Source organism: Jaculus jaculus, chromosome 8, assembly GCF_020740685.1.
Source record: "Jaculus jaculus isolate mJacJac1 chromosome 8, mJacJac1.mat.Y.cur, whole genome shotgun sequence".
Classification (NCBI taxonomy): domain Eukaryota; kingdom Metazoa; phylum Chordata; class Mammalia; order Rodentia; family Dipodidae; genus Jaculus; species Jaculus jaculus.
In genome coordinates, this window is record NC_059109.1 from 128,975,161 (window position 1) to 128,990,598 (window position 15,438).

At 46.5% G+C, this 15,438-nt stretch overlaps 1 protein-coding gene and 1 pseudogene across 2 annotated transcripts in view; one reads left to right on the forward strand and one right to left on the reverse strand.

Annotated features, from left to right (window-relative positions):
• Positions 1-15,438, reverse strand: part of B4galt5 (beta-1,4-galactosyltransferase 5) — a 75,634-nt gene that overhangs the window by 19,425 nt on the left and 40,771 nt on the right. For both annotated transcript variants that reach the window (XM_045157183.1, XM_045157184.1), the window contains exon 2: positions 3,964-4,098. In XM_045157183.1, the coding sequence (XP_045013118.1) occupies positions 3,964-4,098 (135 nt within the window). The remainder of the gene's footprint in view (positions 1-3,963; positions 4,099-15,438) is intronic.
• Positions 4,777-4,873, forward strand: LOC123463143 (annotated as a pseudogene).

A 15,438-nucleotide genomic window follows, 5' to 3' on the forward strand; every position in this document is an offset into this window, starting at 1 on the left:
CTGGGCGTGGTGGCACACGCCTTTAATCCCAGCACTCGGGGGGCAGAGGTAGGAGTTCTAGGCCACCCTGAGACTCCATAGTGAATTCCAGGTCAGCCTGGACCAGAGTGAGACCCTACCTTGAAAAACCAAAAAAAAAAAAAAAAAAAAAAAAAAAAGATGGTAACACAGGAGCCAAGATGTGATGTCATCAGAAATATGTTACAGCACTTACATTGGTCATGCCCTGTGTGCCAGGCAGTCCCTGGCAGTGGGGACACAAAGGTAACAAAGGAAAGACGGTGACCTAACCCTGACTGAAAGTTTCATGAAGTTCTGTAACTTCTCAGTGCCTTGGCACCTTCATCCTGGGGATTGGGGACAAGAGTGACTTTCCTGAACACCTGAGAAAGTTACATGAAAAAATCAAGTCAAGCATCCAGCATACGCTGGGCACTAGAAGGTTTGGGACAAGCCTTAGGAAGTCATGTGGCCAAGCCACCACATACATACATACAACACCCTGAGGTTGTTTGCACTGCATGTAGAAAGTAGAGGGGCTGGCAGTGTGACTCAGTGGAACATCCTAGCATACACAAGGATGCAGACTTGAAGAAACACCATCAAATCTTGCCTTACCTGACAGCCCCTGGCTGAGTCCCCTGAAACCATGTGTGAGACCATCTGAAAACCTGATGGCACACATGCTCGTTCCTCTGCTGGGCACAAACAGCCAAGACCTCAGGCAGCGCACGCCAGCAGAATGAGGAGCATCTAAAAAGCTTCGGGAAGTCTTCTGCTTGCTCTTGGCAAACCCGAAGAGTCAAAAGGTTATCTGGGGCTGGAGAGATGGCTTAGCGGTTAAGCGCTTGCCTGTGAAGCCTAAGGACCCCGGTTCGAGGCTCGGTTCCCCAGGTCCCACGTTAGCCAGATGCACAAGGGGGCGCACGCGTCTGGAGTTCGTTTGCAGAGGCTGGAAGCCCTGGCGCGCCCATTCTCTCTCTCTCCCTCTATCTGTCTTTCTCTCTGTGTCTGTCGCTCTCAAATAAATAAAAATAAAAAAAAAATGTGTGCCACAACACCAGGACACTATTAAAAAAAAAAAAAAAAGGTTACCTGTTTGCTGCTACTAACTTAGCCAGCAGTGCACACTGATAAATTAGGACGCCGTTCCTTCTGTTAAGGGTCTCACTTCCCACTGAGACACAGCACCTTCTCTTGACTTCCCAAGCACATTGGAGTGTGTGTGTGTGTGTGTGTGTAACTTCAGACACATGCACCATTTTTTGAAATATCTATTTAAGGGGGAGTGGGTGGAGAATGTATGCTTCAGGGCCTCTAGCCACTGCAAACAAACTCCAGACACATGTGCCACCTTGTGCATCTGGCTTTATGTGGATACTAGGGAATTGAACTTGGGTCCTTTGGCTTTGCAGGTAAGCGCCTTAACGGTTAAACCATCTCTCCAGCCCGTGTGTACCATTTTGTACATCTGACTTTACATGGGTACTGGGGAGTCAAGTCCAGGCATGCAGGCTTTGCAAGCAACAAGCACCTTTAACCACTGAGCCATCTCCTCCTTAGCCCACCCTTTTCTTTCTTTCTTTCTCCCTTTTTGTTTTTGTTTGTTTTTTGAAGTAGGGTTTCACTCTAGCCCAGGATGACCTGGAGTTCAGTATGTAGTCTCAGGGTTGCTTCAAACTCATGGTGATCCTCCTACCTCTGCCTCCTGAGTACCTCCACCACGCCCAGCTCCACCCTTTTCCTTTTGAGAGAGGGTCACATGTAGATCAAGCTGGACTCAAACTCACTTTGATGAGCTTCTTTCTGATGCTCCTGGCTCCACTTCCCAAGTGCTGTGACAACAAACACACCCTACCATACCTGGCTGAAGAGTATTTTAAAACACACACATGTCATTTATACCAAGGTTGGTGGGATCAGTCCAAAGCCACAGAAACATGACTCTCATAAAGCACCAGCCAATCTTGAATGTGTGCCAAGAGGGAATCCTGAAACAGCCATGCCTGGCAACATAAAGCCTCCAGGCAATAGAAGTTACTTCTACCAAGTTCTCAAAGTCCAAAAGAAAAACAGCTTTGGGCTGGTGGGTAGCTTCAGTGGTAGGGCACATGGTAAAGCATGTACAATGGCCTACATTCAATCCCTAGTAACACACACACACACACACACACACTTTATCTTAAAGGTGAAGACCTTTCCACATCATTATCTTTTATGAAAACACATATACAATGGTCTATGTTCAACCCCTAGTGTCTGTCTGTCTGTTTGTCTCTCTCTCTCTCACACACACACTCTTTTACTTTATCTTAAAGGTGAAGACCTTTCCACATCACTGTCTTTTATAAAAACACATGGAATGGGTCATGAAGCACACACATGGTTCCAGGAGCCGCTGCTGAGATGCAACACATGGCAGGATGTGATGACCCCAATAGGCTTACAAAGCCATTGGAAGATGGACCACGGTTTGCATGAAGACCCAAAGATGTTTGAGAAATACCAGGACTGTGCAAGGGCTACTGTGGAAGCTGTTGGTTTGGATAAATGTTTTCCCTGGCTACCCAGCCCAGCTGGTGGGCAAAATTAGAAAATCTAGAGACTGTCAGTCATTAGTTATGATATCAGACTTAAGCTGCAAAAGTTTGATGTCTGCTTGATGGTTACTGAGTTTACATTGTTCCACTCTCCTTGCTATGCCTTATAACAGTTAAAAATGTTGCCAGGCATGGTGGCACACACGTTTAATCCCAGCACTTGGGAGGCAGAGGTAGGAGGATCACTGTGAGTTGGAGACCACCCTGACACTACACAGACAATTCCAGGTCAGCCTGGGCTAGAGTGAGATCCTACCTCAAAAAAAAAAAAAAAAAAAAAAAAAAAAAGTTTACTCTGTGCCTTTACATGTTGAAAGTACATAACTTGTTTTGATTTTACAGGGCTCATAACTAAGAGACAATCTTAAACCTCAGATAAGACTTAGGACTTTAAAAGTATTTTAAATTGGGCAAGGCATGGTGGCACACACTGTTAATCCCAGCATTTAGGAGGCTGAGGTAAGAGTTCAAGACCACCCTGAGACTACAAAGTGAGTTCAAGCCTGGGCTAGAGCAAGACCTTACCTTGAAAAACCAAAGAAATAAAAAACAACAAAAACAATTTTTTAAATCTTAAGTTGATAAAGACTGTGGGACCTTTAAATTTGACAATATACAACGTGAGATGGTTATGAAGTTATTGGGGGCCAGGGGCAGAATGTGGTAGTTTGAATGGATGATCCCCAATATATTCAGGCTTTTATTAAAGTATGTCACTTAGATCTATAGCCATCTAGCTGGAGGAGGTGTCACTGTGGGTGGATCCTAGAGTCCAGCCCTAAGGTGTGGTGGTAGATTTGGAATTCCAGTCCAAAAATATACAAAGTGCCTAAACTTTGCCTGGAATTCCTAAGCGTGCTGTGTGGTGTGGTTTTTTGGGGGTTTGCTTATGGATCTTCTCTCTCTCTGCAAGGACCTGTGAAAACAGACCAGCTTCTTCTGCCATTATAAAACTTCCCCTGGGCCAGGCATGGTGGCACATGCCTTTAATCCTAGTATTCGGGAGGCAGAGGTAGGAGGATCACCGTGAGTTCAAGGCCACCCTGAAATGACATAGTGAATTCCAGGTCAGCCTGAGCTAGAATGAGACCCTACCACAAAAAAATAAAACAACAACAACAACAAAAAACCTTCCCCATGATCTGTGTCAATAAATATTCCTTCTTCCATAACTGTCTGGTTTAAAAGTTCATCTCAGCAACATGAGGCTGTCTACTACTGACACTGTCCACAGAAGTGAGTGAGCTAGGACTCTTGTGGCAAGCTTCTTTCTCAATACACTTTTCTCCTTTGAAAATAATGTGCCAAATTTGCCTCTTGGAAAGAGACACTCTGGCCAGACCACCCCATCACCAAAACATACCTGAGTCGTTCAGGCTGCTGTTCCTCTTGGCATAGGCACTGCGGACCACCTGCTCGTACACCTGAGCACCAATGGTTCTCACGTTGTCCCGCAGCAGAATGCCTTGAGCTTGCATCATGAAGAGGTAGGTGTTCACTACAGAAAGCAGAAGGAACAAGAGGTGAGCTCAAAAGCAAGGATGAAACAGCCACCACATAGCTTGGGTTTCTATTTCTTCTGGGGACCTCAAAGCCTTCCTCAGGTCTAACATCCCATGGCTACATCTCTATTTCCTACGACTCAGAACATGTTTCTGAAGTGTCCTATAGGACTCGGGAATTTTGGCCAATACCCAGTAGCTTTAGAAAAGCCATCAGCAAAAAAAAAAAAAAAAAAAAAGATGGCTTTTAATCCTAGCACTTGGGAGGCAAAGGTAGGAGGATCACCATGAGTTTGAGGCCACCCTGAGACTACATAGTGAATTCCAGGTCAGCCTGGGCTAGAGTGAAATACTGCCGAAAGGAAAGAAAGAAAAGAAAGAAAGAAAGAAAAAGAAAAGCCATCAGCTTCCAGATTACATCCTACCTGCTTTGCAAATACTCAAACTACCTTCCCTGATGATCCAAAACACTTTGACAAACAAACCTTTAAAAGGTGCCTGCACTCTGACCACTCTCCCTTGCTTATGGTCAGAGAATCATGCCCCAGACCTCTCTGTTCTTCAGATGTGAAATCTAACGATCCTGGCCACCTTTATAACATGGTGGCCTGTGACGCACAGAGAAAAGGATGATGGAGCTGCTTGCTTCCCGCCCAATCTGCCAAGCAGCCTAAGTGCAGCACATATACTAAGACTGGAATGGTACAGGGAAGATTAGCAGGGCCCCTGTGCAAGGATGGCATGCAAATTCGTGAAACACTGAATAATAAAGTATGTGGACTGGCCTGCCAGTTGCCTCTGGGTGCTCTCTGAGTGGATGCTCCTGAAGTCCCTCTAGGGCACAAACTAGGAGGTTACCTCCATAGCATAGTGGAACCATGCAGCTCTTTTAACAGAAGCTGCAAGAGTTAAACACCTTCTTTCCCAACCAGCCATTCTAAATGACTCACTCCCCTCCTCCCTGGGAAAAGGGGTGTCTAACAAGTGAGGCCAATTTACAAGTTAGTTCTGCCAGTATCTGAAGGTGGAAATCTTCAACACCTGGCTGGCTTCCAAGCTGGCCTCGGGCAGGACAGGGCCTACTGTTTGGGCCATTCCTCCTCACTTGGGTGCACACAGCCTCTGGCTATCACTTTCAGCTCCTTAACAACCTGGGTCTAGTGACTCGCACACTATTATCACAGTGTCCTGTGCATAATGGGCAACAAATGATGACTGAATGATGAAAGGAAGACACCAGCTGACTTAACCCAAGCAGCTCGGTTTGGTCTGTGCTGGTAGAGGGAACAAGAAGTATGGGACGATTTTCAGTGCCAAGACCCCACTGGCCAGCATGAAGTGCTGGTGAGAACTCTTGCGCAAGTTTTCAAGTCATTGCTATGAGCCATAGGCTAATGTCAGAACACTTTCAGAAAAGAGGCAGTGGCCTCAAAGCCAGCCAGCTCTGCTCTGGAAGATACACTCACCCTAACCTTCCCGCACCAGAGAACAGACCAGACACAGAGTTCATCCTCCAGTGGCTGCAAGTTAAGGGAAGGGAGCCTCAAACCTCAAAGCCTACGCAACATGAGCAGCGCCACATCTTGGACGGCACTTAAAGCAGCGCAGGGTCACATCTGAGGGCAGCCTACGAGCTGCTCCTAAGTACAGACATAAACTGTCTATCACAGCTGTCACTGGCTTCTGTGGTAGGGTTATTATGTAGGCTATAAATGTCCCCAATGCCCTAAAATCCTCCTTTCATCTCCCACACACTAAACCAGTTGTCAGTAACTAAAAACAAGCAGCTAACAAGTGCATGGCTTAGGTACTCAGGAATTACCTCCTCCCTTCACACATTGCCAAGGCCGCAACCGCTCCTCCCCCCTCAGCCTCCCTCAGCTCAGGACTGCCTCTGGCCTAGCCTTCTTACTTACCCCAGTCTCCCCCATCTGCATCAGCACCTGCCCCCAGAGATTGTCCCTTTTGGCAGGTCTGAGTGAGGCCCATGAATCTGCACTTGTAATAACCTCACAGGTGACATCAATGTTGTTGGTTGGCCCAAGGGCCACTCTTCAAGACACACTGCTACTGCCAACTTCCAAGATTTACTGTGCATTCAGATGCACACTTCCTTATCCTGTGCGATCACCTTAACCATCCTAAGAGGCAAGACACACAAGAGTCACTGTCAACTGCCAGGCTCCAGCTTCTCCAAGTGCCTCCATTGAGGTCAGTGAGGAACAACATGTATGAGCCCGGTGTCCCTGGCCACCACTCAGGAGTTTGGTTCACTTTTTAAATTTTTTATTTATTTTTATTTGAGAGCAAGAGAGAGAGAGAGAGAGAAGGAAGCAGACACAGAGAAAGTATGGGCACACCAGGGCCACCATCCACTGCAAAGGAACTCCAGACGCATGCACCACCTTGTGCATCTGGCTTACGTAGGTACTGGGGAATTGAACCTTGAACCAGGGTCCGTAGGCTTCACAGGCAAGCGCTGAACCACTAAGCCATCTCCCCAGCCCTGGTCCACTTTTTTTTCTCAGCTTGAGTGCTGGGACTACAAGTATGTGTCACCATGCCAGACTACCATTATGCTTGTTTTTTTCTAAGATTTTATTTTTATTTATTTATTTATTACAGAGAGAGAGAATGGGCACACCAGGGCCTTTAGCCACTGCAAACGAACTCCAAACATATGCGCCACCATGTGCTTATGTGGGACCTGAAGAACTGAACCTGGGTCCTTAGGCTTCGCAGGCATGTGCCTTAACCAGTAAGCCATCTCTCTAGCCCCCATTATGGTTTAATACCTATTCAAACAGATTGTCCCCATCAAGGTGTCAAGCAGCCACAGGGCTTAAATGATTACTCAGAAGGAACAAGCTTCCCATCTTCACCTCTTGCAAAGAACTGCCGGGTAGCTTTTTCTTCATCCATGCTTCCTCCTTCACCACAGGCTGCTGCTGATCCACACTAGACTGCCTGCTCTACTGCCATGCCATTCCCACAAAACCTTCAAACCCAGGTCTACCACCTTCCCCTCTCTCCAACCCATCGACAAATGTTGTCTTTTGTTGACATTCTGTCTGTTTGCTAGTGCTGCCGCATGTGCTGGTCTTGTCATTACAACTAAGAAAGTCACACAGAGCACACATTACTAAAAGCCTTTCTCATCACCCACAGGGACTAGCTGAATGCTGCAAAAATAAAGACTGAGAAGGGCTGGGCATGGGCCTTTAATCCCAGCACTCGGGAGGCAGAAGTAGGAGAATCTCCATGAGTTCAAGGCCACCCTGAGACTACATAGTTAATTCCAGGTCAGCTAGAGTGAGATCCTACCTCAAAAAACAAAACAGGAAAAACCCCCACAAAAACATCAACCTCCCCCTGACACCCCCCCCCCCCCCCACCAGGACTTCCAAGAACACAGGCAGTCTATAAGGCACTTGCAGAGAAAACTACTTTGGGTTGGGTCCAGAATGCTTCCCGCTGGCATTCACCCACGGTGTCTCATTCAGCCCTCCCTAGCCACCCCAGACGGCCCCCGCTTCATGCTCATTCCACCCACGGCAGCGTCACAGCTCCATCCTGGCTGCGCTAAGGATGGCCCAGCTGTTGGCATTGACAGAGTGGGCGCCCATGCTGACGGAGGGGTCCAGGTGCAGCAACAAGACCACCAGCAGCCTGTGCATCTGTTCCGAAGAACTGCTAACCTTGGAGAAATGCCACCCTGGAGACTGACGGCAGATGACTGAAGATTGTACGTAGCCTGTCAATTATCTGACCTGCCTTTGCAAGGCAGCGAGACTTCTTCCGCACCGTGGGAAGCTCTGCGTACAGTGTGGGTGTTCCATTAGCCACACATGCATGCCTTGGTGAGATTCAGGTGACAACTGCTTTGGGTTGGTGAGTAACAACCTCAGCACACTATTAATTCATATTAAGCTTGCCGGAGGCAAAGTCCCCTTAATCTTAACAGCGATGCGATGCGCTAAGCCGCCCTCTGTTAGGCACTCAAACTGGTCAGCGGCTCAACCTGCAGGACCTTGGCAAGTCTCCCGTGCTGGCCGGCCTGAGGAGTGTGTAAGTAGAAATGCTGCTTCCAGCACCAATGCTCGCTCGCAAGCACACCTCTAGGAAGTAGACACTTGGCTTGGTTTCTGCTAAGTCTTGGGCTTTTGACTTGAAACGGCTTCCAGAAAAATACCCAGGTCCTAAGGACAAAGAGTCTCCAACCAGTCAGCCCAGAGCTTAGGGATGCCAGACATTTGAGCTTTTCTTCTGAAAAGCATTGCTTTTCATACCACGCTCCCAACCAACAATGGCTGAGTCACACTTCAAAGCCAATTTTGGGATTCCCATTTTGGATCCCCTCCTCCCACGAGGAGTCTGTGTACACTCTCTGTGTCTTATTTTCACTTTTAAATTATCTTTGCTCTTCTTTACATTAAAGGAAAAAACAAAACCAATTTTAACTTAGCACACAGTTGTTAGTAGGTCCAAGCTCAATGTGTCAAGGGGTTGCACTGAGGTGCTCAGCACACACTCAAGTCTTCTTAGACCCTTAGCAGCTCTGTCGGTTAACAGCCCTGGCTCTGAATGGAGGAATCTCTTCGAAGCACAGCTCAGCTGAGAAAATGAAGTCCCACAGAGGCACGCATGATGGGAAACTTCCACATAGATACCCATGTAAGCAGCCACGGGCCTTGGGTTTACCTGGAGCTCCTCTGGAGCCGAGCCTGCAGCTCCTGCCCTGTGTCCCTCTTGGCCACAGAGCTTTCCTGGGATTCCAACAAGAAGACCGGCTCTCCCTTCCTCCCTCCCAATCCCAGTCAGTCTTCATCTCCATGTGAATCAGGTACCATGGTTTCACTTAACACACACACTGGAAATGACTAGGACCTGGAAAAATTCCTCACTAAACAATGTAATCTGACATTGTAGGTTAAAAATAAAATAATCTGACACAATGAACCCAAGAGCAAACAAACTAAGAGTCTGTACACTTCAAAGCTGAGTGGTTACCTACGCACGTGCCCCTTTAACATTTGTCAGCTGGCCTGGGAAACTAAATAAAGCCTAAGAAGCAGAAAATAAGCTGGGCAGGAAGATGCCCAGTTCAAGGCCAACCTGAGCAACTTAGCAAAACTGTATCAAAATAAAAATGGGGAGGAAAAAAACAAAAAGGCTGGTAACTTAGTTCTGTGGCAGACTGCCTGCCATTCACAAAGGAGTTGTCTACAAGCTCCTGAGCCCAAGGAGAAGTAGGTGTGGGATCTCAGCCTTCCTCTGTTTGATATCACCCTCCTCCTCTGAGAGGAACGAAAATGTATATATGCAAATCAGCTTCGCCATACTAACCTGCTTCTAAGAAAAGCTTACCAACTCCCTTCCAGTGAGCACAGCTGCCACACAGATCCACTTTCTCCTCAAAATGTTCCATTCCTTTCATCCACCCCAAAGCTTTTAAAAAAATGTTCCTTTTAGCCAGGTATGGTGGTGCATACCTTTAATCCCAGCACTCAAGAGGCAGAGGTAGGAGGACCGATGTGCGTTCGAGGCCACCCTGAGACTACATAGTGAAGCCAGCTTGCGCTAGAGACCCTACCTCAAAAAACCAAAAAAAATTAAAATAAAATAAAAAGTTCCTTTTAGGGCTAGGAAGAAGGCTCAGCAGGTAAAGTGCCTCTCACAGGTGTGAGGACTGGCATTCCATCCGCATCACCTACCTAAAAAGCCAGGTGTGGTGGCATGTACCTGTAACCCCAGTGACGGGGAAGTGGAGACAGGAGGATCCCTGGAACTCACTGACCAGCTTGTTTAACCTACTTAGTAAGCTTCTGGCCTGCTGCAAAAAAAAAGTTTACAAGGGCTGGAGGGATGGCTTAGTGGTTAAGGCATTTGTCTGCAAAGCCAAAGGACCCAGGCTCGATTCCCTAGGACCCACGTTAGCCAGATGCACAAGGGGGCACATGTGTCTGGAGTTCATCTGCAGTGGCTGGAGGCCATGGCACACCCATTCTCTCACTCTCTCTCCCTCTTTCTCTGTCAAATAAATAAATAAAAATAAAACATTTTTAAACAAGGTGGACAAGCCAGGTGTGGTGGTACACACCTTTTTAATCCTAGCGCTCAGGAGGCCAGATGCAAAAAGTGGCCATGCATCTTGAGTTCATTTGAAGTGGCAAGAAGTCCTGGTATGCCCATTCTCACATTCTCATTCTCTCCCCATGAAAATGAATTAAAAAAAAAAATAAGCTATATTTCTTTTCTTTTCTCTCTCTCTTTTTTTTTTTTTTTTTTTTTTTGAGGTTGGGTCTCCCTCTAGCCCAGGCTGACCTGGAATTCACTATGTAGTCTCAGACTGGCCTCAAACTCAGGGCAATCCTCTTACCTCTGCCTCCCAAGTGCTGAGATTAAAGGTGTGTGCCACCATGCAAGGCCTTTAAAAAAAAAAAAAAAGATGCGAGACATTTTTTGGCAACACACTTTACACCCTTATCACATCTATTTAAATGTTTTGGGGGGCACCGGTGTGATAATTTTCACCCAGAAAGTGTTTAAAGAAAACTGGAGGTGGGGTAGCACATATTAACAAGCAAAGAATCTCAAAACTGGGAGAGGAACAGCTCAATGCAACTTTGCATTCATAGCCCTTCCCTGAGGCAGAGAAGCCATCAACTATCCCAGGCTGCTTTCCAGTACTAAATTAAGGTATTAAAATTAACAGCTATGAAGTATCCTGCAAACATTTCTAACACTCTCCTTGTCTGTTATCTGGATTATCTAACTATGTATGTGATTAGACATAAAATGATATCTAGCCAGGTATGGTGGCACAAGCCTTTAATCCCAGCATTTGGGAGGCAGAGGTAAAATAGCTGTGAGTTCGAGGCTACATAGTGAATTCCAAGTCAGCCTGGAGTAAAGTGATTTACTCTACCTCGAAAAACAAAACAGAAAGTTATCTAAACAAAAATGAACTGGACAGTTTCTGATAATCACTTACTCGACAGGGCTTCAGCGTTCACCATCTTTATGAAATGTAAGTGCTTGGAGTAGGGGAGATGATTCGGTGCTTAAAGGTACTTATTTGCAAAGCCAGCCGACCCAGGTTCAATTTCCCAGCATACACAAAGCCAAGACCCTGTTATTGACCCCCACCGCCAACACACATAAATAAATTAAAAACTTTTACACAAGAATGTATGTTTTGGGCGTGTGCGGGCTGCCATGTGACCCCTGCTGGCGTGAGACCCCACTGCCGCCCGCACAGAAGGACAAAGCTGAGGCGAGAAGCAAGCCATGGGCAGCGTGAAGCAGGTTTGCTGGATGCCTGCATGGAGACCCGATGGAGCCATGAAGATGGACTATGGGGTTGCAGTGGAGACCCAGTAGAGATGCCAGGACCACAAGATGGCTGCTAAGGAGAGCTGCCAGTCCCAGATGAAGTGTTCCAGGATTGTGAGCAGCCTAGCTGTAGGGGCAGAATTGGAACTCCAGAGACTTGCTGCTGGTCAGAATTATCAGACTTGGAAACTTGTCATTGGCTAGAGTGGTTGGAGCTACAAAGTTTGATATTTTCCCTGGGGTTTTTTTTTTTTAATCTCATATTGGTTGAATATTTCTTTGCTATAACCTAAAAAAAAAAATGTAAGTTTTAGCCAGGTGTGACAGCACATACTTTTCCCTTTCTTTCCTCCTTTCTTTCTTCCTTTCTTCCTTTCCTCCTTTCCTCCTTTCCTCCTTTCCTCCTTTCTTTCTTTCTTTCTTTCTTTCTTTCTTTCTTTCTTTCTTTCTTTCTTTCTTTCTTTCTTTCTTTCTTTCTTTCTTTCTTTCTTTTTGGTGGTTGTTGCTTTCTGAGGTAGGGTCTCATCTAGCTCAGGCTGACCTGGAATTCACTCTGTAGCCTTACACTCATGGCGGTCCCCCTACCTCTGCTTCCCAAGAGCCGGGATTAAAGGAATGAGCCACCATGCCCAGCACACACGCTTTTTAAAAAATACTTTATTTTTATTTATTTGAAAAAGAGAGAGAGAAATGAGTGTGAATGAGCATGCTAGGGCCTCCAGCCACTGAAAACAAACTTCAGACGCATGTGCCACCTTGTGCATCTGGCTATACGTGGGTTCTGAGGTAATCAAACCTGGGTCCTTTGGCTTTGCAGGCAAGCACCTTAACCACTAAGCCATCTCTTTAGCCCTCACACTTTTAATCCCAGCACGTGGGAGGCAGAGGTAGGAGGATCCCTGAGAGTTTGAGGCCACTCTGAGACTAAATAGTGAATATAATAAAGTCAGCTTGGGCTAGAGTGATACCCTACCTCTACAAACAAACAAAAAAATGTAATTTCTTATTTACAATCTTTTCATCATTGTATAGATCAGAATAGAAATCCTAATTATAACCAAGAATTGAAAATTGTGAAGTACCCACATCTAGGCACAGGCCTCAGAGAAGCACAGAACACAAAGATATCTGATCGTACATCACACAGCCTGCAGGGAACCCTGGCCACAGAAAGCGAATGCCTGAGGCCTCAGTGAGAGGAGATGCTCACTGCCACCATAGCAGGGCTGGCTACCTTTTCGGCCAAGCCCGCTCTGTTCTTGAAATGCACCCCTGCCTGGGTGTCTGTGGCTTAAAGGGCCACTGCTGACTCATCCGCGCACCCTTCCCACCACGTCCTGATCTCATTTCACTCCCACCTTCTGCTTCCTTCTCTCCGCACACAGAACCTTTTTACGCAGGGCTATCTCTTGCAGAGGCTGTAGGCTCCTCACGAACATGGGCGCTGTGTCTTCCCCTACAGTGTCAGGTGAACAGTAGGCATTAGCTGTTTATAATTAATGAGTTACAGCCTGGCACAGAGCATGCTGTGATGGCCACTTCCAGCTTCCACACCTGAATAACCTCCTCATCAACATTCCGCTCTGGAAAGGCTGCCAATGATGACTGCTACATTCTCACGACTTTCTTGTCCTGAAGCCTAAAAGAGCTTATCAGAACCAGAGTTACTGACAGAAACTAAGAACTTAGGTACTGACAAGGACAGTATTTCATTTCATGGGAGTCATGTATATCCATATCGCACAAGTGACAGGCATAATTGAAGGAGTTGATATCCTTTTTTATATATTTTATTTTTATTTATTTGATGGGGGGGCAGGGAGAGAGAGAAAGAGATAGAGGGAATGGGCATGCCAGGGCCTTCAGCCACTGCAAACGAACTCCAGACACGTATGTCCCCTGTTAGCATCTGGCTAACCTGGGTCCTGGGGAACTGAACCAGGGTCCTTTGGCTTTGCAGGCAAATGCCTTAAAAGCTAAGTTGCTTTCCTACAAAGCCTAAGGACCCAGGTTTGATTCCCCAGTACCCACGTAAGCCAGATGCACAAGATGGTGCATACATCTGGAGTTCGTCTGCAGTGGCTGGAGGCCCTGGCATGCCAATTTTTTTCCTCTCTCTCTCCTCCTCTGCCTCTCTCTCTGTCACTCTCAAATAAATAAATAAAATTAAACAAAAAAAATTTTTTAAAAAGGAATCAGGCCAAATGAGTCAATGGGTGCAATAGTGTCATGTCTGTTATAGGGGAAAGCCAACCACTCTCTAATTAGACTGGAAGCCCACTCCACAGAAGGGAATACATGCCTAATACTGAAAACCTATGATGGAGGAGGTCATGAGCCCTAAGGGTGTAATGCCTGCTGGTGTCTGGCTAAATGCATATATTAGGCTCACCAAACTATCCAGTAAACACTAGTTTTTTTGTGTGAGGTAGAGTCTTGCTCTAGTCCAGGCTGACCTAGAATTCACTCTGTAGTCTCATGGTGGGCTTGAACTCATGGCAATCCTCCTACCTCTGCTTCTCAAGTGCGGGGATTAAAGGCGTGCACCTCTTAATGTCCATACCCATATATTAATGCTACTCTACACTTTTGGTTAGGGAAGCTTCTCTTTTCAGATGGCAGTGACCTCTGGGATGACTCAAAAGGCAAAATAGTGCTGAGAAGAAGTGACAGAGGAGTGTTCAGCACTGAAACCTCTTTATCACACCTTCCAAGACTCAGGGTCATACTCAACCATGAGATCCAGTCTTTAAAAAAAAGAAAGAAAAGAAAGACTGCTGAGTGCTCAGCACTCGATGTGACATCTCAATGAGACACCCTCCAGGGCTCACTACAGAGAACATTGCAGAAGGGGGCAGAAAGAAAATAAGAGCCACAGGACGGGCAGAGGCTTTGGAAGAGAGTCCTCTGGACATGAAGTGGCTGCTGCATTCATGATCTCACAGCAGTAGTTGTTGCCTGTGCACGACCTGAGCTCTACTGGGCCCATCGACATTCTGATATAGATCGTGGAGGAAAAAAGACATAAAAGTTAGATTGGGGGCTGCAGTGAGGGGCAAAGGAGGCCAACCATGGTTTGGACCTTTTTGGTGACCCACTAAATTCCTCTCAACTAGGAACAATTTAAAGAATACAAGTCCAGGGGCTGGGGAGATGGCTCAGCAGTTAAGGTGCTTGCTTGGGCAGGGTCAATCCCCAGCACCCATGTAGAGGTGAATACAAAGTACCTGGGAGGCCTCAAAGCTGTCCTCCAGCCTCCATACAAGCACCGTGGCACGCACACTCAGACATATACAAATAAGAGAGATGGCTTAGCTGTTAAGGCACTTGCCTGCAAAGCCTGAAGAGCAAGGTCTGACTCCCCAGAACCCACATAAGCCAGATGCACAAGGTGGCATGGAGTTCATGTGCAGCAGCTAGAGGCCCTGGTGAGCCCATTCTCTCTCTCTCACAAATAAATAAATAAATAAACAAACATTTAAAAAAATACAATTCTAGGGCAAGGAGCCCTGTTTCTTCAACTCTTCTAACGCTCTGCAAACAAGAACAAAACCTAAGGCTGAAGCTAAAATCTGATGAGGACTGGTAAGGCATAAGGAAACACCCTCTCATTACCTGTCCATGGACACAAACTGTTATAAACTGGTAACTGCCTCTAGAGGGCAACTGGGCCACACAAACAGAAGCAACACATTCACATTACATCCAGTAGCTCCTCCTGGCAGGGATTTGCTCTAAAGACAAGCTGCACAGAGAAGCATGCTGAGTTCAAAATAGACTCTGGAGAAGGCATTTTATGTGACCATGAGAAGCTGAACTTTTAAACAAGAACAGAGCATGGATGGAGAGATGGCTTAGCAGTTAAGGTGCTTGCCTGTGAAGCTTAGGACCCACGTAAGCCTGATGCACAAGGTGGCACATGCGTCTGGAGTTCATTTGCAGTGGCTAAAGGCCCTGGCATACCCGTGCTCTCTCTCCGCCTCTTTCTCTGTCAAATAAAT